The following is a 21,767-nucleotide window of genomic DNA, read 5'->3' on the forward strand; positions in this document are numbered from 1 at the left end:
GCAGGATTCTGTTGTCTGTCCACCACAAACTTGAGCGTTTGAACAGGGAGAGCAGCTGTGACAAATGGGGAGCCAATATCCTTCTCAAGAAGCAGCTGGAGGCCAGGTGGCCTTCCTACGGGATTAGACACTGATGTGTGGGTAACTGTACTGAGGCCCTAGTGTTTGAGCAACCATAAGGTTATTCATCAACCCACTTATCTCAGTAAGGTTTTTATAAGTTTGAATTTTAAAAAGTTTAATTTAAAAAGTTTAATTTAAACTCTTCTTACTGGAATTTCTCACATAATGTCATCTACGTAGACTTGTGCAAAGCGTTTGACACTGTCCTGCACAACATCCTTGTGTCTAAATTGGAGAGACATCAATTTGATGGATGGACCACTCAGTGGATAAAGAACTGGCTGGATGGCTGCACACAAAGAGTTGTGGTCAATGGCTCAATGTCCGGCTGGAGACCAGTAACGAGTGGTGTCCTTCAGGGATCGGTGTTGGGACCAGTCTTGAATTCAACATCTTTGTCACTGACCATGGACAGTGGGATTGAGTGCACCCTCAGCAAGTTTGCTGATGACACCAAGCTGTGTGGTTCGGTTGATACGCTGGAGGGAAGGAATGCCATCCAGAGGGACCTTGACACACTTGTGAGGTGGGCTGATGCCAACCTCATGAAGTTTAACCATGCCAAGTGCAAGGTCCTACACCTGGGTGGGAGCAATCGCAGGCACAGCTACAGGTTGGGCAGAGAAGAGATTCAGAGCAGCCCTGTGGAGAAGGACTTGGGGGTGCTGGTTGATGAGAAAATGAACATGAGCCAGCTTCAGTGTGCACTCGCAGCCCAGAAAGCAAACTGTATCCTGCATCAGAAAGAGCGTGACCAGCAGGTAGAAGGAGGTGATCCTGCCCCTTTGCTCTCTTCAGACCTCACTTGGAGTATTGTGTGCAGTTCTGGTGTCCTTAACACGAAAAGGACATGGAACTGCTAGAACAAGACCAGAGGAGGGCCACGACTGTGATCAGGGGACTGGAGCACCTCCTGTATGAAGATAAGCTGAGAAGGTTGGGGCTGCTGAGCCTGGAGAAGAGAAGGCTGCGTGGAGACCTCTTAGCAGCCTTCCAGTATCTGAAGGGGGCCTATAGGGATGCTGGGGAGGGACTAGTGATGGTAGTGATAGGACAAGAGGTAATGGGTTAAATCTTAAACAGGGGAAGTTTAGATTAGATATAAGGAAGAAGTTCTTTACTGTAATGGTGGTGAGGCACTGGAATGGGTTGCCCAGGGAAGCTGGGTATGCTCCATCCCTGGCAGTGTTCAAGGCCAGGTTGGACAGAGCCTTGGGTGACCTGGTTTAGTGTGAGGTGTCCCTGCCCATGGCAGGGGGGGTGGAACTTGATGATCTTAAGGTCCTTTCCAACCCTAATTATTCTATGATTCTATGATTCTATTCTGTAATACAAAATGCTAGATTTCTGTCACAGAAGGGAAGGGTACTAATGGGTCAAAGTGCAAGATCTTATGTAGTAATCTCATCTATGGGACTTGTCAGTTGGAAGCAACCGAGGAGAAACAACCAGGTATCTAAGTCACTATGTGCTATTAAAATGAAGACTGTGATGAACATTATTCTGTGGAGTCCCAAATGAGTTAAAAAATATTAATGCATTATAGACAACACTGCTAAGGCCTCATCCAGAATGCTGCACATGACTCAAATTATGCCTGTGTGAAAAAGAAAAAAATCAAACTGACAAAGATGCAGCCAGAAGGAAAAAAAAAATATAAAATCTATCCATTAAAAAAACTGAACCACAAACTAATAAAAGCTTTCTAATCACAACACAAGTAGAAAAGTCTTCTGAGGCAAGTAATGGATAAAGATGGAGCTTGATCATTTTACCAAAGAGATTATATGACATGACTAAAAGGGATGAGACCCTGGTAACCAAGGAGATCCTTTGCATCCCCTGTCTCTAAAAGGACTCATACATTGCTGCTTCTAACATCTCGGTAGCGCACATCACATTGTCTTAGTGACCCAGATCTGCCATAAACATCTTCTGGTTTTTATTGCAGTGATTTTATAAGCAAAAAAGGATTTTCACATCTGCAAAAAATGTTTTGCTTATCCATGATTGCCTAGCTAGAGGTGATTTCTAGGACAGCCAAACCATAGGAGCTCATTTTGGCATTGTAGATGAATATATATACACCAATGTATCTGTAATGAGGTATGTTAGTTCATAACTTATTTCTGTATAATATAATAAGCTATTTTCCTCAATGCCACATGGAACTAAATGAATTAATGGGAAAATTAATTACAGTAGTGTAGCAGTTTCATTAACTGATAAGAAATTTAATGAGTCAAATAAAATGAGTCAAGTTGTCAACGAAACATTAACCAGAAATTACTTTAGACCTCTCACACAACATTATTTTATTTGTGTAAGATGTGAGTTAATTTGTTTAAAAAATTACTTTGCAACATAAAAGGCCTGTGCCTGGAAGAAAATGCCAGCTGGTTTTTAACTGAAGACATTTTTGGGTAACCCAGCAATAACAATATGATATGCTGAAAATACACAACCAAGTCATTGCACACTTTTGATGGGTTTGTACCAGAATTCACTTCTCATTCTATTTTGTTTATATTAACCAAAGGTACAATTTTTTTTTTCTCTGTGGTAACTCTGATACCAGATACACTACAGGGACTCAACCATTATGCTTGGTCAACAAGAAATCAACAGAAACACCCCCTAAAACTTCTCCTACCTCTTGGAGAGAAAATCCTGGATTGACTGAACATTGGTTATTTTCACACTATATTCTTGTGTTTTTGTAGACTTAGTTGATAATCTGGTAGATCAAATATCCAAAGAAACCAAGGACCCACACAAGTACAGTCTTCTTTTTCATGTAAAGGTAAGGAGGCCTTTGGGAGCACAAGCACCAGTTAACAGTTTGAACAAAACTGCACCTGAAAACACAAGGCTTTTGGGAACTGATCCGACACTTGCAGTGGAGAGATTTCTGCAGGCAGCACAAAAGCCTTGCCTTTACCTTGTGCAGACCATGCCATCTTTCTATATAAAGAGAATCATAGAATCAACTAGGTTGGAAAAGACCTTTAAGATCAAGTCCAACCTTTACCCCAGGACTGCCAAGGCCACCACTAAACCATGTCACTCACCTACATGGTTTGTGAACACTTCTGGGCATCACTTCCCTGGGCAGCCTGTTCCAGTGCTTGACCACCCTCTCTATAAAGAGAGGGCATATTTGTATAAGATAGCCATCAAGACATCATGGGTAGGATTTAGTTGTCTAGTTAATACAGTCAATGGAGTCTGGAGAGAAATTCAGCTTTCTCTGAAGAAAGTTCCTATGCTGGGCTAGCTGAACTACTTTCTAGGTCCTTGGTCAGTACTGAGTACATACCCATCAATGACAGTGAGAATGCAGACTGTAGCTCACACAAAAATACTTGGATAGACATTAGGTTTAGATGCCTACAGTCTGGAGCTGAACCAAATCCTGCAGAAATAACTCCCATGTGTCCATTTGGCTTTGATGTTTAGAGGAGGTATTTTGCACACCAGCAAAAAGCCTCATGCATGCAGATGATGGTAATTATTTGTTACTCTTATTTGCTGACATAAATTTTGACGTGTTAAAAAAAAGGTAGTTTAATTGGGTCTCTCAGGTCACCATTACTGAGAGATACTGGGTCTGATTCAGTTTTCAAATAGTAGGTATCTATCTGCTGTATCCTGCTTGGCCTGCAAGCACATGCACAGGCTGCTCCCTGTCAGAGATTTCAGTGTCTGGAAATGTGCCTGAGCATGTTTAATTTATTCATACAGGTAAAGCCTTTGGCAATAAAGCACAGATACAAGAATAGTTGTTTTGAGCTCTATCTAATATTTACAAACCCTCCAGTTTAAATCAGAAAGAAGTGCAACTAAATAGCTTTAAGTACCTGGGCTAACTTGGAACATACCTACACTAATGAGAAAAATTTACTTTAGATAAGACATTAGTTTTAGGGTTTTCTTATTTTAAAATTTTTCCTATCTCTTTTAATGTTCTTTGAACAGATAAAAGCATTTCATTTTATACAAAGTATTTGCTGTTATTCCTGCTCCTGGGTTACAGCTCCTGGTGAAGGCCAGTTGGCCTGGCAGGAGGTAATGGTGGATCAGCAAGGAGAAGGGGACAAGTACAATCTGACCTTAGGATGGCAGCCTGCAGTGCAGACCAAGAGACATCACTAATACAGCTTCTTTCTGACCAGCTCTGTTTATAGGAGGTATTGCTAACCTCAGTGCTTTTATGTTTAGATGCATTATGATATTGAAGATCTGTTTTCCAGTGCTGCTCTTCATGATATTAGCACAAAGAGGAAATAATAAAGGGAGATTTTTTTAATATTTTCATCTTAAAGCAACATAACTGATGACTTTCCTGACTGTGAAAATACCAGACTGCACAACTGCACTACAGATAGAGTGTCAGAAGTTCCAGCTCATGAAATACTACTGAATAAAGATTACAGGCTAATCCTGTATTGTAGGGAACTGGATTATGTGAACTAATAACTTTTCTATATCTACATTCTGTGACTTGTCAGAGATCACAGAGAAGATTCAATGATTTAGTCAGGATTAACACTTCGGCAAACTAGCTTCTAGTTCCATACTAAGGCCATTTACTGTGTTTCTTTGTACCATCCGGGCATGGCAAATGGAGAGCTGTGTTCAGCCTGCACATTCATGTGATCACTCCTCTTCATTTTAACCTTACAGTGCCACGAAGTCTGCTCACCAGAGAAACCTTGACAAGCAAGTGGGAGATGCTCATCTTTCACTACCATTTGTGCGATTGGATGCTGAAAACAGCAAGACCTATTTTTGTACCTTGAGGACAGAGTGATGCACATGCAGCTACTCTTTGCAGCAGAACAGCCTTCTACTGCCTCCTGAATTCTGCCCTTGGCTTTGGAAGAAGTTGCATCTGCTTTAATTTTCTGAATTATTTTCTTTTTTAAGTCCTTATCTTCAGCCTTCTCACAGCTTGCTTTCTGCACTGCCTGTTACCTCACTGCAGCCTGGCAGTGCTGCCACAGGGAGCATGAGACTGCCATGCTGCCTTGCCTGCATCAGGCACAAACGAGGCAGAGATGCCAGAGAGAGGGTCAGCCATATGAGAGGACAAAGACTCTACCCAAAATGACCTGTCGATTTTCACTGAAATTCCAGATACAGGGAGATTTGTCAGCCCCTGCCACAAACATGCACAGCAAACCTGGCCATTTACTGAGCAGATTAGCTTTCTAATAGAAGAGATTTTTTCATCTGGGGCTAATCTGCTGCTCATTTATAATCTCTGCACAAATCTTTGCAAAGCCTGGAGGGATTTAGAGTCTTTGTATACCACAATGGGCTGCAGAAGAATTTCATGACAAATATCTGGGAATGCCATAAACAACCTGCAGTGAACCTCACAGAAAGGCACTTTCAACTTCACTTGGGCTGCCTATGCCTGACACAAAAAATCCATGGGTGCTCCTGAAGTCTATTTATGTTACTTGCTTTTTCAGAAAGCAGATAGTGATCTCATTATGCATTATCTGCATTAAGTGTTGCCAGCAAGGCTCCACTGAGGTCAGAACCCAGCCAGCACAGCAATGACATCACCATCTTGAACCCTGATTTTGCTTGCCTTGCTCAACAAGAGTGCGATGTGTTTAACTGTATTAAAACCAGTGGGATTGACCCAGGGGGGAAAAGTCAACAGGAAAAAGTGGCAGAGGTTATTCATCAAGATCACCATAAGTCATCTTACTTGAAAGGCAAAACGTATTCAGAAGGGCAACATATCAAAGGCAAAATGTACAAACTTGATTTAAAATTGAATTGAACATGTTTGTAAAGCAGCATGTACAGTGTTTACAAAGCTAGAACAGGTGGGTGCCTTGTACTGCTAAATATATTAACTTTCAAGAGGTTTTGTTGGATGTATAGAGTCATCAAATATCTTCCTATGCCATGAAACACAACTGTGCTAACAGAAAAGACAAAGTACCTTTAGGATGAAGAAAATCAGCTAAAAATTCTCCTCCTATCTGAGTTAGTGACAGATTTGCTATGGCCAACCCTCCAATCCCATCACTAGCACTAAGAAGAACCAAATACCTACAGCACTAAAAGGAAAGAGAAAATAGAGTAGATAATTTTTAGAAACAGGGGAGTAGTATTAGACTTACAGATTAATTAAATCACCTGAAGGCCCTCTCTTGACTGAATCAATTTTTAGAGCAAAAGTTCACCCTTTCCATCAGTTTAAAAAGAATTAAAATTAATTTTTGTCAAGGAGCCTTTGCTTAGCCTTGATGCTTTTCTTGCCTTTCTTCCTCTTTGTGTTCAGATCTGCCCTATCTGCTCTATTAATTCAAGCAAGCTGGAAGCTCTCAAGATGGTGGTGGTATTTCAGCAAGAAATTGGTCATTAAAGGGTGAAACAGGTGCCTAAATATAGGTGATCGGTCCATTCTGGCATATCCTGGGGTGCCTGCCTGACATTCCAGGAGGGTACAGACCTCCTGTAGGTCCTGAGTCTAATCTGCCAGGATACTTCCGGATAGCTCAGGTACCTTTTGGGATGTAAACTGGCAGTAGGTCTTATGCTTAAGCACTGCGTCACTACCAAGGTGAGATATTTATTTGTCCACCTTCCTCTCAAGTTTGCCTGCATGTTTCTCCTCACACAAAGAAGCTAGGAAATTCTGCTAAAATGGTATTTTACTTTTCCTACCCTATCCAAAGACATTCTCATAATTTAAAGAAGCCATCTGTGCACTTTCTTCTCTCTGCTCACTATCCCTGCTTCCCAAACATGAATGGCCAAGCCAGTCTTATCAGTTATTAACCTTTCCTGCTTCCAATGTTGCACTGCCAGGAGTGCAAGTTCATTAGCACTTCAGCTGTCTCTGAGCGGATTATGCCCAAAAGCTGCCAGGAATTTGGACAAGAACTATAAAACTGGCAGTGTATTCAGTATAGCACTATACGGTATATTCTTAGCTACATTATTTATGCATTCTTCTGACTACTCTGACAAGAGTTCCCCAGAGCTCCTGCTTCTGGGCTTAGCACTGGTGAAGCAGTATGGGTGTTTTCCCACAGGATGCAAACATGCTTTTAAGCTTTGCTCCTGGTAAAGCCAACTGAAGCTTACCCTTTGCTCAGCTGGTATATAGCTGCACCCTTGGAGTTAACTTGCCAGCGTGGAAAAGCTCCTGTGACAAAATAATTTTGAAGAGATTCCTTGCAAATGAAGGAATAGGTTCTGTGGTATCAAACAGATTTATCCTGCCCATGAATAACTTTATTTTCTCTTGCACTGATTCTACTTAAGCCCCTTTGTAATTGCATTTGCAAAATGAGTTAAGAACATGCATCAATCTGGCTGGCCAGTATCCAGGTCCCTGTAAGCACACCAAGAAAAACACAGAGGTCACATCTCGTTAGTCTAATCATAAAGGTATGTTCAAACTTCAACCATTAAACACTGCCTGTAATTTAACAGGGACTTTTTTCTACCATTTTGGGTATAATGGGTAATTTTAATCTCTGAAAAAATGCAGTCATAAATAAAAATATTCTGATGATTACTAAGTGCCAACTGATATGTGGGCTGAAAAATAGTAGAAGGCAACTGTTTAGGTTTCATATAAATGGGAAGATGCTGAAATTATTGCCAACACTGTGGCACTGATAACACTGTTAATAGCAGCACTCAATGAGAAGTCAAAGGTCACTTTAAAAGGTAGATACCATAATTGTTTTGAACTCAGAATGAGTTAGAAGAATATAAGAATAAAAGAATATAGGGAGGCCATGGATCACCAAATCCAGTGCTTCCTGTAACCCATGATCCCATCATACAATCCCTTTTCCTTAACTGACCATCCTGTCTTGAATTAGGGTATTAACCTGTTTGCACGTGCTGGGTGGCTGTTACGTAGTTGGCCATCAACATCTACAACTGTCAACTTAAATCTATTTATCGACAGTATTTTGCTCCTGTACTAAAAGAGTCATTTAGTGATACAGCCTTTTCCCATTCCTGCCTTTAACCTTCAGGTATATTTTCCAAGCACAATCAGAGCTCCCTTCAGTTGGGAAATTCCCTTAGGTGACTTTACTTTTCGGTTTCCATTTGTGAGACAGTCTCTCCATTCCTCTGTATGTGGTGAGAGCCCTTCCCTGTATGTGCACCTCTCTAAAGTCACCTCAGGGTATACTAACTCTGGTACACACCAGAGACTGCACTTTTCTTTTACTGGCTTTGCTGCATTGGTGGCTTGTAGTGATCTGAGTACAAACAGGACATTTCCTCTCCAGTTTAGTTATACAGCTCCATTTCTGATTGAATAGACTGGTTTAAAACCTGTATACCAGGACCTAGTCCTCATGACCTCACAAGCACGTAACTTAGACCCAAAGTCTCCCCATTCCTCCCCCTGCCATTTTGCACATATTAAACTTATTTTGCTTTACTGCACTTCAAATGTGATAATTTCCCTTTCTGTAACATCATTCCTATTTGCAGCGAAAATTAATTGCACTTGGAGGCCACACTTAGCAGGATTTGCTCTCCTCTTTTGGTGCATATGGGTAAAATCTTATTCTGATGGTTTCTGCAGGGTTTACCTCAGCCTGCTACTTGACAAGTACCAATTTATCTCTGTGCTGCCTGGCCCCTGCTATTTCTGAAAATTTGCTGGTTTGAAATCAAAAGCCTTATTTAGAAGCCCTATTGTTTGTTTGTTGGTTTTTTTTTTACCCTTCCCTTCAATTTACCCCTGCAAGATCCCATAAACCAAAGTTGTATAACATGGCAGAAACCTCATGAAGAAGAACAGTGAAAAGTGGATGTAGGTGAGTGTGGTTGCTGTGTAGAAGTTTGGTGATGGCTTTTGTAAGCTTAAGTTTACAAGTAATCTCAGGCTAACACAGTGCAAGCAGTAACCCTAACAAACCAGGGACTGTCTTGGCAGACGGGAAGGGAAGCTGAGGTGCCTCCTAAGCCCTATACATGTGCTGTTCACCTCTGGCATGGGGTGTCTCTGTGGGTAGCATCTGCCAAGAGGCATTGAAAGGTTTCACCACCACCTGCATAGGACTCACCAGAGCACAGATGCGCCTTGCACCTGGATTTTCAGTCCCAGGAGCTACAATCTCAGAGGAACTGTGATGCAAGGGGCAGGACACACCTCTCTCTATGCTGGGTGGTCCATGCAGCGGTGGGATGGCATACACAATGCCTCTTCCACAGACACCGGGTCAGACAATTTGACAAGCTTCATGAATGCAATTCACTCTAAGCAAAAGTACTCTTATTTGAAATCTGAACAACAGTCTTCCAAAGGTGAGGCTCTGTGCTCCTAGATTTGAACAGTAAGCAGCAATAAATACCTCTGCAGTGTAGGAATGCACATTAACCTGGCTCTGGATTGCCACAGATAGCCCCTCTGCAGGACAGGCAGCTATTAAAAGCTTGCTGCTTGTTATCCCCTTTATCTCCCTCGGATGTGGTGTAGTTAAATAGAGCATGCTGATACATTGCCCAGAAATGGTGCCTACAGATGTCTTAACAAATAAATTCTCTTTCAGAACACGGTTACGAGCACTTGAGATTAGTTCAAAAGGAGAGTCTGTGGGAATGTCTCTCTCAGGCTGCTCTTCAGGGCACATTTCTTTTCCTTCACCACCTCTCACCCCATCCTGATAATCACTGTGCCAAAGAGATGCAGTTTGTCACCCTGTGATGCTAGAAAATAATGAGTACCATCAGGAATTCTGCTTGTCTTCCACAAAAGAAACCTCATAACTGAGAGCTATTTTATAAACCCCTGTCAGTTCTGTGCCCATATTTCTTATAAAACTACACCCATCAGCCATCATTTCTCCACTCAGGCTCATAATTCTTCCTCTCCTCATTCTTTTAAACAGCTACATCGTCTGACATCACTCTACATAAACTGAGGTTGACTGATATCTGGGTAGTATTATCATTGCTTTCCTGATTTCACACTTACAGAAAGAGGTTTCAAGTTCTTTCCTTAGTGGTGCTGTCCTGGGTTGCTCTCCTGGGATAGAGCAAAACCAAAAAAAGCCTCCTTTTCTGCTGCCATTGCAGGTTAAGCTTTCCTGCACAAAACTAGTAAACGTGCTTCTGTTTCCCTTTGTGCTAAACTTACCTGCAAAAGGATCCTATTTCCATCTTGGTCTTCTGTCTGCCACCTGCCTTCACTGATGGGGCTGCAAGGGTTGGGCAAGAGAGGCACAAGCTGCCCCACATCTTTTACTCTGAACTCCAGCACCGCTGACTCTGTTGGCATTGGCACCTGGCCCTTTGGAAGCTTTTTTAAAGAAAACTGAATGTCTATTTCCATGTTAGAATAGACAGGAAAAACACAAAAGTCTGCTTTTTTCTGACATACTGGTCTTTTCAGTATTAACTCGTACAGCTTCAAAATGTCAGCAAAGTTTTCACTCCTGCAGTATATAGTGAAGCGGATAATTTCTTTCCCGTAGTGCACTGGGCGAATGGCCCACAGAGGAGTCTCTGGAGCCAGAGTGTAAAAGTCCTGGCTGCATGGCATGTAAGGGAGGAACTTCCCATGCACTTGCTCTGTGTGGTGGTAATGCCAAGGTGGCTGCTGAAAAGTTTTGTGGAGCTGCAAAATCGGTTCCTCTCCATATTCTTCCTGCAGAAACAGGATGATGGCAAGGGCTGGCTGGGAAACACCAGCCTTACCTGGCTTCCTGTGCTTTTTGGGTGCTCGTCTTTCTGAGACTTGAAGCAGCTGGAGGTCTGGATGGATCCAGGCTAGAAGCTTATCAATGGCTTGCTGAAGAGTCTTGGATTCACCTGGGTCTGTGATAATATGTACACTAACAAGGAATGGGTCTTGTATGCCTTCCACTGAAAGGTCACCTGAGAGGATTAAAAGAAAAATATCCTTTAAGTTTTGAAGCCAAGTTGTTGACATTTACGTGATCCTTAAAGGAGAAAAGGTCAACATGGTCACACTGGGCTTTTTTTTCCAGCTCTCTCAAGGTCACCATGAAGCTCAAGCTAAAAATAATATGCAGAGACATGGCAACCACAAAATAATGAGAAGACAGAGGTTTCATCAAGCGTACCATAAAAGTTGCTCTTTCTACTGAGGTAGCACCCAAAAGACATTAACCAATGTGCACTTCTGTGTTCAAAAAGAGCTGCTCCATACAGCTGAGAGGTAGAAAAGACAAAAATACTGATGTAGAATTGGGGGTGGGGGGAGGGAAGGGACACTGATGATGTGTGGGATGATCAGGGTGGACAGTGTTCATCCCACCTTGGTTTAACATGTGCCAATTGGCTCCGGGCATGGTAATCACACCACTGAATTCTGCTCTATCACCTTGATGGTGGAGTTTTCCAGCCAGTTAAGAGTGTTCTGTGTCCTGGAGGCAACTGTTTAATAAGTAAGACAAAGTTTGTAGGGGGAGGTAATATCTTTTATTAGACCAGCTGATACAGTTAGGATAAAAAACAGACAGGCCTTCAGGCACACATGTCCTTCTTCAGGAAAATATATTACTTGCCCCTACAAATCCTTCACTGTTTATATCTTCAGACCATCAAGACTATACAGTTTTTATCAGATTAGGGAAGACTGGTAAGAGCAGGAAGCACAAAAAATTACAATTACTCAGGGGAGAAAAAGAACCTTCTAGTTAGCCTTGGGAATGTTCACAGGGGCTCTCTGTTGTTGTCCATAAAACCTCATTGATAGCTCAGAAGCCGAGCAATGGCTGGCTGGAGGGCAGAGGAGAAATTGTTGCTTCTGTTCTGCTGGAGCGGCATGCTAATAAAGCTGCATGTGAATGGATGCCCAAAACAGTTTAATAAATTATCCAGGTAATCTGGATATTTTTGCTGAAGTTGTTTCCCCTGTGTGGTGCTCTGAAACCACCTCCATGTCTGAGACCCTGAGCCTGGGCACAAAGCCTAAATGCGTAAAGCCTTAGAAAGGCTTCCCAAGCTTTTCATTGTGCAGACCACATTTAATAGGGGGATTGTCTCACAGGCTGTTTCCCCTGCTATTGGCAATCAGTACAAACCTCTCCCTCCTCCTTCCTGGCACCAGAATAACATTCCTGTGATACTTCAGCAATTGTTTTAATGGAAAAGCAGTATTACACAAGTAATGTATTTTAGTTGTCTTTCAATACAGAATAGCTACAAGATCCAGAGAAAAGCTAGATGCAACTGCATAGCTTTCCAGAGATGACTGGTAAACATACCATCAGCCTCAGTTTAGAAACAGCAGAAAGATATAGTATGCAGAGCGAATAGCAAGCATGCATTTTGCCTAGGGCAAATATAGAAAAAGCAAGTAGATAATAAAAATACAATTACATCACAGTTCTTGTATCTCTGCATGAAATGGGTGATGCAGAATGACTTTGTCAGATGGTTAATGGAAGAAAAAAACTGAAGCAAAAAAATAATCTGCGTCATTATATGGCAAAAGGCTTTGCTGTGGCAATTGTTACTGGTATGCAATACTTTGAGATATTCCCTGTAGATAGTCACAAGAAAGATAAAAGGGGTGTGTGTGGGGGTCTTCTCATAGTCCTTTACATAGGACAGCAGGACAGGAAGGGAAACAAATTGCAGAGGACAGTGATCTAATAAAAACAGAAAGAAAGCAATTGCTATAGCTATGCAGTCATTCATTTTCCAAGACTGGAATGGAAGATGTTCCGCTCTTTTCTCTCTCCGTTTCCTTTGTTATACAAATGCTACCAAAGCCTGCAACAAGTGAAAGCCTTGATATTTATGCATATAAATGACTGCAGCTCTGAAAGAAGCTCGGGCACAACAGTGTGAAGCAGAAACATCGTTTCTGTCAGCTTCTTGCTCTGCATTGAAAAAAGGAATCCCTGAGCATGGCTTTTCTGCCCTCCTGTTGCTCAGCATGGTGCTTGGACGCTGAATGGCTAAAGCATCTTTCAAAAGTGGAGCCTTGTGGGAGCCAGCCTCAGCATTAGTATTCTGCAGCCATTGCTGCCTGTGCCCATCAGCACCAGATGCTTGCAGAGCCAGCCTCAGCAGAGCACCAGAGCATGGCACAAAGCCATCCTCAGGATCTAAGGTTATATGTACAGGAGAGCAATCACCCTTTTTTTTTTTGAGCTAGAAGCAACTATGCTGAAGGCAGAAAAGTGTAACAAATCAGTACAGACAGAGCTTCAGTATCTATGCCAGTAAAGATGCTTTTACTGCAACACTTTTACACCTTTAATTATGTGGCTTCTGTGCTTATAAAATGGCAGCCCTTTCTGTTTTGGTAAGAAAAAGAGAAACATAAGAAAAGCAGAAATATGAGGCGAGGATCTAAGCGAAAGTTCCCCTGAAGTGATGATAAGTTGCAAATTGTTTCTATGTTACTAACAAGTTTTTTTTGCTACAGCTGACAAGGAAGGGGGGAAATTACACCATTTCTCATGACACCGTTCAATTTGCCCCTGGCAAATTGTCACAGAAGCAAATGAAAGCTTTGCATATGTATTAGCCTTCCTGTGTTACCAGTTAATCCCACAGAAAATATTAAAATGCTGAGGCATCCATTTGAAAATAAGCTCCACTGTTCTCACAGCTTTTACATTTTTTTCTTTCCTATGACAGATGGGGATTAGTTCTCTTTGTGTTGGCAAAGCATTAACATTGCTAAGAGGTAACTGCTACCAGTATTTTATAATTCTAAACTATCTACTCCTCTGTCAGGTGGCATTAACAACCCATGACAGGTTAAAGCAAACTGTCAGCCCAAATGCTGCAGGGCTGTCTCACCTGCTGATCCTAAAGCTGGAAGCTGAAGGTGTCCTGATATTTTATGATTGGGCGTTGACTGGGCCCTTTTCTATGTATTACTTTTATTTTGTTGCTGGTGCAATATTGCTGAATGGAGAAAACAAAGTCCTGTAAAACAGAATATCAGTCTTACCCTGTGGTTCTTCCTCCCTTCTTTCCCCTGCCTGGGAACCAGGATTTTTTAATCAGAAAGATAATCTGACAGAAAGCAGTGGGTGCTGTCAAGTTTGACTGTGCCAGCTGCCTCATTTCGTATGACTTCACTGAAATTCAAGCTTGTTTGTTGTGAGGACAGACAGGACAGGTACTTGTCTGTCTAGCCCAGTTGTCTATGCTACCTGCTAGGCTTGTAGAGAGAGGCTGCTGTCTCTGAAAAACCTGCAGAGAATGATCTTGCCTCCCTAATTCCTTGCCATCCCCCTTACTCTGTAGGAAGCAGTGGTGTCTTCAGAAGACAACTGTCTTGGCATCCAGAGCTACCCAGTCCTCCCCTGGCCAGAGGTGCCTAGCAAGAGGGCTATGACAACAGTGGTGATCTGGTGACACAAGGGTGAAGTGGGAAGCAGTGGGCCAAGTGCTCTGCTCCCTTGGGGTGGAGAGTTGAGGGCACAGACACCACCCAAGAGGTGCATAAGGATTCCAGTATCTGGTAACACCATCCTTGCTGCAGCTGGCCAGGAAGACAATGCTCCTGGCCCAAAGCAGGCACAAGCAGGTGTAACTTCAGGTCAGCAACCCTAGCAGTTGGGAAGTAGCTAGGCTCATCTGGAGGTACAGGGAACTGGAGCTACAACTCATTCTCCCAGGAGTATGCATGCATTTTACATTAAACAAGACGAGGCAAAATGTCCCTGGAAGAAATGAGCAGTTTTCTCCCATGACACCTAAATAACCCTAGCTTAGAGAAGCTTCCCTCTTGCATCTGCTTTTTAGCCTCAGGACTGTTGCACACCTGGCTCCAGCAGAATGGATACTGGGTTATCCAGCCGAGACCTGGTAGGCTGGTCCCTCTTTAATCTGTGAGAGGTTGTACTGCCGCTGGAGCTGCCCTGCATGAAGACTTCTAACTTCTCAAGGCAGTGCTCCAACCATTTTTTTTATTTCAGGAGAAGTCACCACCTTCAGCAGTCTTGACACAAATCTCATTTTCCAGGCTTCTCCCGTGGACTTGGCTGGAAATCCACTGACTGCCCAAAACCAGCACATAGCAGAGCTTAGGAAGCTCTTAGGAAATGTCTCTCGTAACCCTGAGTTGGTGAATCAAGATACGGACCTAAAGACCTCTCAGACTCACCAGGAGATACTTAATGAAGGGTTATATACAGGGTTAGGCAAACCTGACAAGTGTGTGAGCTAGGATGGAGGCTCTGGGAAAGAGAGATTTTGGGCAGACTGGATCCCAGCTCCAGTTTGTGCATGGGAAAGTGCCTTTCCAAACTCAGCCAGTATTTTAAATTTTCCAGCCACCAACATTTTCAATCTTCTGTCTGGGAAACTCGGAGGAAGGATTCAACCTATAAATACTTGACATCAATATTTTTTTTGTTGACCCGCAACACCAACTTCCATTTTCCTGCTGTGGTAGGCTGCTTCCTGGGAACCAGTGCCTGAACCAGTCTTAAACCATACAGACTAGATTTCTTTATCACTGCATCAAGAAGTAAGATTTCACATTTCATTTGACCAAATTGCATGATGCACTGCAAGAGATGTAACTCAGGCAATAGGAGAGGGTCAGAGTGAATGCACCAAACACCTGAACTGCAACTCCCATTGGGTAGTACTTTATTTTCAGGAAATAATTGCTATCAGGAAGCAATGAAATAATTCAAACTGAACATCACAGACCATATTATTTCATTGTTAATAAATAAAAATATTTTAACTGTGGGAATGAAAAATTACTGTATAAATAATGTCAGAAAAAAAGCACTATAATATTTCCTAATTGAAACTTCACAAGATTTCTGTTGCAAAGAAAATGTTAATATTTCCCTATTTCAGTCCTATTCCTTCCACAAAGAAATGTTAAGATGGTACCATTTCTCACTGAACAGGACCTTCACATTTTATCTGAATCCAAGGCAAGACTGACTGCTTTAGGTGTATTAATTGAAAGGTTCATGGGCAGACACAAAGACAGAGGTTATTTTCATAAACAAGGAGCATCACTGTATGGGCATCTGCAACAGAAGCAGCAACTGGACACCTCTGGCAGCAGCACCCAATGCTCTGATGAATTATGCATCATCAATAATCTTTTGAACAAGCAGGATGTGACAGATTCACCAGTTTCTCCATTCTCTTTCTCTGCTGTTTAATAGCATCTGACAAATGCAAGGCTGCAGGATAATTTGCTTCTCAGCATGCCCTGCTTTGCACACCACCTCAAGCTCATGAAGGATGTTCAGAAGCAGTGAGAAATGGGATATTCTGCACAGCACAGTGACAGGCTCTTTCACCTCCCCCCCATCAAAACAGCATTTTCCTGTAGAGCTGAAGCTGAATTTTCTCTAATGGAGATAGTGGTGCTAGGGTGCTCACAACTTCATCTATACTAAGGTAGTCTGCACAGAAGCCCAGCATAATAACAATCATGGCAAAATACTCTTTCAGATGGGTACATGATATAGCCTCTCTGTACTGTTATCCAGTTGTTGTAGTATTAATAAAAAATAAAGCTGGAAAATTAAGCCCATTATCTGCCTGATGGAGATAAAAAGCTTTCATTGGTACATTAATATGAACACTCTCACCTGGTATCATTGCCCTACAGCATGCAGGCAACCCTGTGGGAATGAATCTTATCAATAAGTAATACCTTAATGCCCACAGAGGCCCTGCATGATCAAGGAAAGGCAATGGCAAATCTCATCATGTGATACCTTTGGTGTTAGATGGTGCAGCAATTGCTAAACTCCCTGCCGTGCTACAGCACAGTGTGAATTCTCATTCCTTCCCCCACCAGCTACATTCCTCTGACCTGCTTAAGGGTAACCTTACATGGTCAGCTTAAGCTGCCATTGAAAGGGACCATCTCACTCCATGCACTCCACTCCCTTATGTTGGTGTGGCTACTTGTGTAGCTACACATCTTAAGCTGGTCATGCAACTTCACCCTGATATTTGCTCTCCTGTTTGTAGTCATATGGTCTATGGTGCCAAGATTGCCACCTTGGCTTGCTTTCAGAACCATATGACCCCCATCTTCTTCATAGGAAATATAACCATTATGGTCCAGAGTCATCCTATTGAAAGTCAGGCACCTGACAGATGTCCCTCTAGCAGTAGTCTGGCTGTTCTAGGCTCCTTCTGTATTCTGTAGTCCATTGGAGAGACATAATCAAACCTCAGATAAAGCCCATCCTCTGTCCACAAGTGTAGTGGGAACCAAGCAACTTCACTTCCGTCTTGGGCCCCTCAACCATGCAACTAAAACTGGAGGGAAGTTGGAAATTGGAAAGTTTTGTGTGTACATGCTTATCTTGAAGATCATTCTTGTTCTAGTATCTTATCTTGCTGTATCACTTTTGCAACGCATAGGACATGATTTTGTGATGAGGGTTATGGAAGGGTTATGGCTCTTGAACTACGTGATTGTCAAATCTTCCATTACATCCTCCACAACCAAATTCTTTGACTTCTTTAGTCAGGTTGCTGACTGCTCATAGCAAAGCAAAGGGTCCATGACTTCTTAGGTCACAGACACACTCTTCAGTCCCTGTTTCCCTCATCTCCTCATTCACAGTACTGCAGCTTTCTCACTTATCTCCTAGCTACCTGGCAGAAAAGAAACAGTTCACTATATATAAAGTCGCCTGTGGGCTGACTGTCCAGCTGCAGCTTATGAGAAGAGGTAGCTTGAACTCACATTACAGCCTTTTTTCTCCATGGAGACTAAAATTTGTCCCACTGCCTTTCATCCAGTTCTCATGAAACCTGTGGGAAGTTGGTGTCCCTGTGAAGAAAGATGTCACACAGTCACATCATGTTTCCCTTCAAAAACAGGCTAAAAAAGAAGTGATGCAAGTGCCACATTGTGTTTCTGGCTGTGTAATCCCATGTCCCTGACACTACAGACATTTTGCTGTGCCTGTGTCTTCTACCAAAGCTTTATGCAGCCTGTAGGCATGTCAAAGAAGAGGCTGTGCTTTAGTATATTAAATACAAAGCAAAGAAAGGGTGCAACTCTGAGAATAAGGTGTATGGGATCTTCACACAGACAAACTGTAGGAGTCCACAGTAGGTGCTTTCACACCATGGTTACAAGCAAGCAAATGGCTTGGCAATTCCTCACAAACACCCTATCCAGATAAGGATTTTTCTGCCAATGCTGCAGTCTTCTCCATGAGCTCTTTACTCTTATTGCGTGGCTCTCTTGCAACCTGGTGCTCTCCTCCCTCAAAATATGCTGTTGACGCCATACGTTACATTGGCAACAGCTGTGTGAGGAATGATCAGAATTTCAGGTTTTTTTTTTTTTTAATTATCTATTTATACTCTGGGAAGCAATAAAGTCTTACTTCAATATTCTCCTCAATTACAGATTTAGCTGCTAACTTGTAGAAAAGCAAAGTGTTGGTGTACTCACACCTTCAGGGATATTCTCCTGAATGTCAGCTATTCTCATTTCCCCTCTTCCTCACCACAGTTCAAGAGCTGTGTTGGTGTCTCAGTCTGTATCTGTGTCCACGACACAGAACAGATTCACATGATTAAGCATCTTCAAACTGCCTTCACTCTACCTCTCTTTGCCCACCTAGGGTATCAAACATCACACAGAGATTGATTCTCACAGGATACCCAATACCCATAACAGAAACAGCAAGGAAAAATTTTTTTATACCCTAAAAATACTCCTCATCTATGGAAAAGAGCTGGCAATTGCCATTCTATGTATTTCAGAAACACACTAGAAGAAATGATGATCAGAACACACTGAATAAGGAACTGAAGCACAATCAATCATGACCTGCTGCTCACAGGATTTGCCACAGTGATTTTGGTGATGCTACTGGCACAAATGGGCCTAGGCCACCAACATCAGACATGGGACTTGGTTAACAGCCTAAATTGTTGCTAAATTCAGTCTAGTGGAGAAATACAGGGAAGATGCATTAATTGTTAATTATCAACTATTATGTTAATTTGTTTTATTGTTATTTTATACTGTTCGTATAATGTGGATCAAGCTTTACAAAGATGCTTGTCTTCCCCAATAACATTTTCCTAAAGAAAGATATGTATTGTTGCACTTGGCAAGAACCCAGACGCTGATCTTCGCTATCAGTGTCAGACTGTACAGAGTTGCAATGTGTAGTAATTCAGCAAAACTCCCATCAGCAATCACCAATAAATTAAAAGCTGTACAATACATGTTAGCATCCAAACTACATCGAGCACCATACTGTTCAAAGTCATCACTGCAAGCACGGTATTTTCTTAAAATCTGACTGCTATGTAAAGCTGAGATTCTCAAAAACACGTTTTTTTTATAAAAGGGCAGAAAGAACATAGCCTTAAAAATACCCAAGAAACGCTGTACACTTGAGCAGCTTACAAATGTGGTCCAGCAATGAGCTCCATACCTCACACAATGTACTCTAGTTAACTGAGAGTGTGATTTTATGATGGGCTTAAGACAATTTAAGACTTCACTGCTGGCACTCTTACCCTTACTATTCCCAGCTAAGTGTTTCCAGTTCTTCCCATGTGTCATATCTAGATGCAAGTTGAAGCAGCTTTCCGAGTAGGCTGAAAAGAAGCCCTCAGACAAGCAGTAATCAGGATTGTGCCTCCTGGTAGCAGTCAGAGAACTGATCTGGCTAAAGATGTTAGTTTTCAGACAGACCTCTTCTTCTAATCAGTTTGCACTTTTGCACAAACCTTCCTGGTACCACAAAGAGCTGGCAGGGAAACCCAGCCAGAGAGAAGGCAGAAGCCACAATAAAGCATTTACACTCACGACGCATTTAAATAAAATATGGGATGGAACCCTGAGGCATGGTCAAGCATTGCCATGTTTGTGTCTCCATAGGCAATCAACAATATTAGCATCACAGCAGAGGAACTATTTGGACTCTACAGAAGTGGAAAAGTATTTTGAATCTCATAACCCTTTCAGCCATCAGCAGAATGTGGCTCAAAAGACCTACTCCACACCAGCTGGTGGAAAAAAGAAGCAAGAGAAAACATGCTTTGTTGTTGGTGCTGCAACCTCATCCCATACAGTGGCAGCCAGGAGCCACCTGGTAATTATTTCATGAACCTTTTAGACATTACAGATAAGAGATATTTTTTTCCTATACTATTAATCAACAAATATGTGGTACAAAGAAAAATGAAGCAGGCAGTGGACATCCGCTGCTCTAGAACATGGCAAGCACCAATTACAAACATCCCAGTTCCCCACTGAGCTTGCATAAATAAATTTTATTTATTTTTAAAAATTCAAATTAAAGAAAATACACCCTGATAATGTGCTGTGGCCACAAAGTGAGAAACTAATTGTTGGCATTGACAAAACAGCACTCATTTAGTAGAAACTGCCTTAACAGCTTCAGCCTTCACAAGTGTGAAGTCAGTCAGTGAGTCAGAAGGCTTTTCTCCTTCTGCCACAATTAATGCCTCTGAGTCAGGAGTTGCCATGGGATAGATTTATTTCTTTAGCTTCCCTCTTTGGGCTTTAACAATTCAGACAGATGTCTCAACAATTTCCAAATTATCCTCATCACCGAACCAGCTGGACTTGGAATGCCACTATCTCTCCTGCAACACCTTGCTTAAGGTAAAAGACCCATTAAATAGCTGCCTAGCTCCTTGTGGTTTTCTGGGACGGCAGATGTAACACTTCCAAAGAAGGAAATTCAACCCACATCACCTAATCCAATGTGACTTTCTCTATAGTCTTTCCTGTAAATTTTTACTAGAATTGTGTGGCTCTCGGTACCTCAGTATCTATCACAGATTTCCTATGCTTCTGGATCACACTTGATAATGAGAAAGGAAATATTTGCTTATATGGTTTTGATTACAACTATGCATGTTAAAATATGAGCTAGAAAAAAATTCAGATTGTCATTCCTACATGAATTATTATTATTTTTAACAAATACTCTAGTTTATATCTGCTGTATTTATATGACAACATAAAAACCTGACTGGATGTGGTCAGAAAATAACATACAGAACAACAACATCAGAGTTTTGATAGCTCTGCTCCAGTAACTGTTTACGGTACACTTTTATCCCCTTGATACAAAAATCCAAAGCCAGGACTAGGCCAGTAGGAAGTAATTTAACCCTGGGACACACAGTTTGCTGTGATCCCAAAGAGTGGAACTCTGATTTTAACAAAGAACAGAGATGCATGGGTACATTTAAACAGGAACTTCAGTCTCTACAAGGGAAGCGCATGCTTATGGTTAATGCCACACACTTGGCATACAAAAATCAAATCTAGATTTGATTTCAAGCACAGTTACACATCCATTTGTGCATGTTCTTACACATGACTGTGCCTCATTTCTTTTTTTATCTTCTCTCTCAGGCCACTGGCCATTGTTAGTCATGTCTTCAAGGGCATGTTTCCTCTCTACTCCTTCTGCTTCTAAATAACCATGTGCAGTAAGACCAACCTCAACATGCTATCTACCTACTAGAACAGCAACCTAACCTCAGATTCTTGAAAGGTAAAAGTGCAAATAGCAAGGTTAACTCAACACCAGCATCTCCAGCATGGTTTACAGGTAATGGTGCTTAGCAGCAGTGGTAGTTCCATGCCATTCCTGACATAGCCAAGAGTCTATATACAGCTCCTAAAAATCAGGATG

At 41.9% G+C, this 21,767-nt stretch overlaps 1 protein-coding gene across 1 annotated transcript in view; it reads right to left on the reverse strand.

The window, feature by feature from the left end:
• The window catches only part of FAM124A (family with sequence similarity 124 member A), a 40,873-nt gene that overhangs the window by 2,858 nt on the left and 16,248 nt on the right, over positions 1–21,767 (reverse strand). The window contains exon 3 of the mRNA XM_062618945.1: positions 10,268–11,007. Within this exon, the coding sequence (XP_062474929.1) occupies positions 10,268–11,007 (740 nt within the window). The remainder of the gene's footprint in view (positions 1–10,267; positions 11,008–21,767) is intronic.

This window comes from Pezoporus occidentalis, unplaced genomic scaffold (assembly GCF_034315485.1).
Source record: "Pezoporus occidentalis ecotype Australia unplaced genomic scaffold, CSIRO_AGI_Poc_V1 ctg207, whole genome shotgun sequence".
Classification (NCBI taxonomy): Eukaryota; Metazoa; Chordata; class Aves; order Psittaciformes; family Psittacidae; genus Pezoporus; species Pezoporus occidentalis.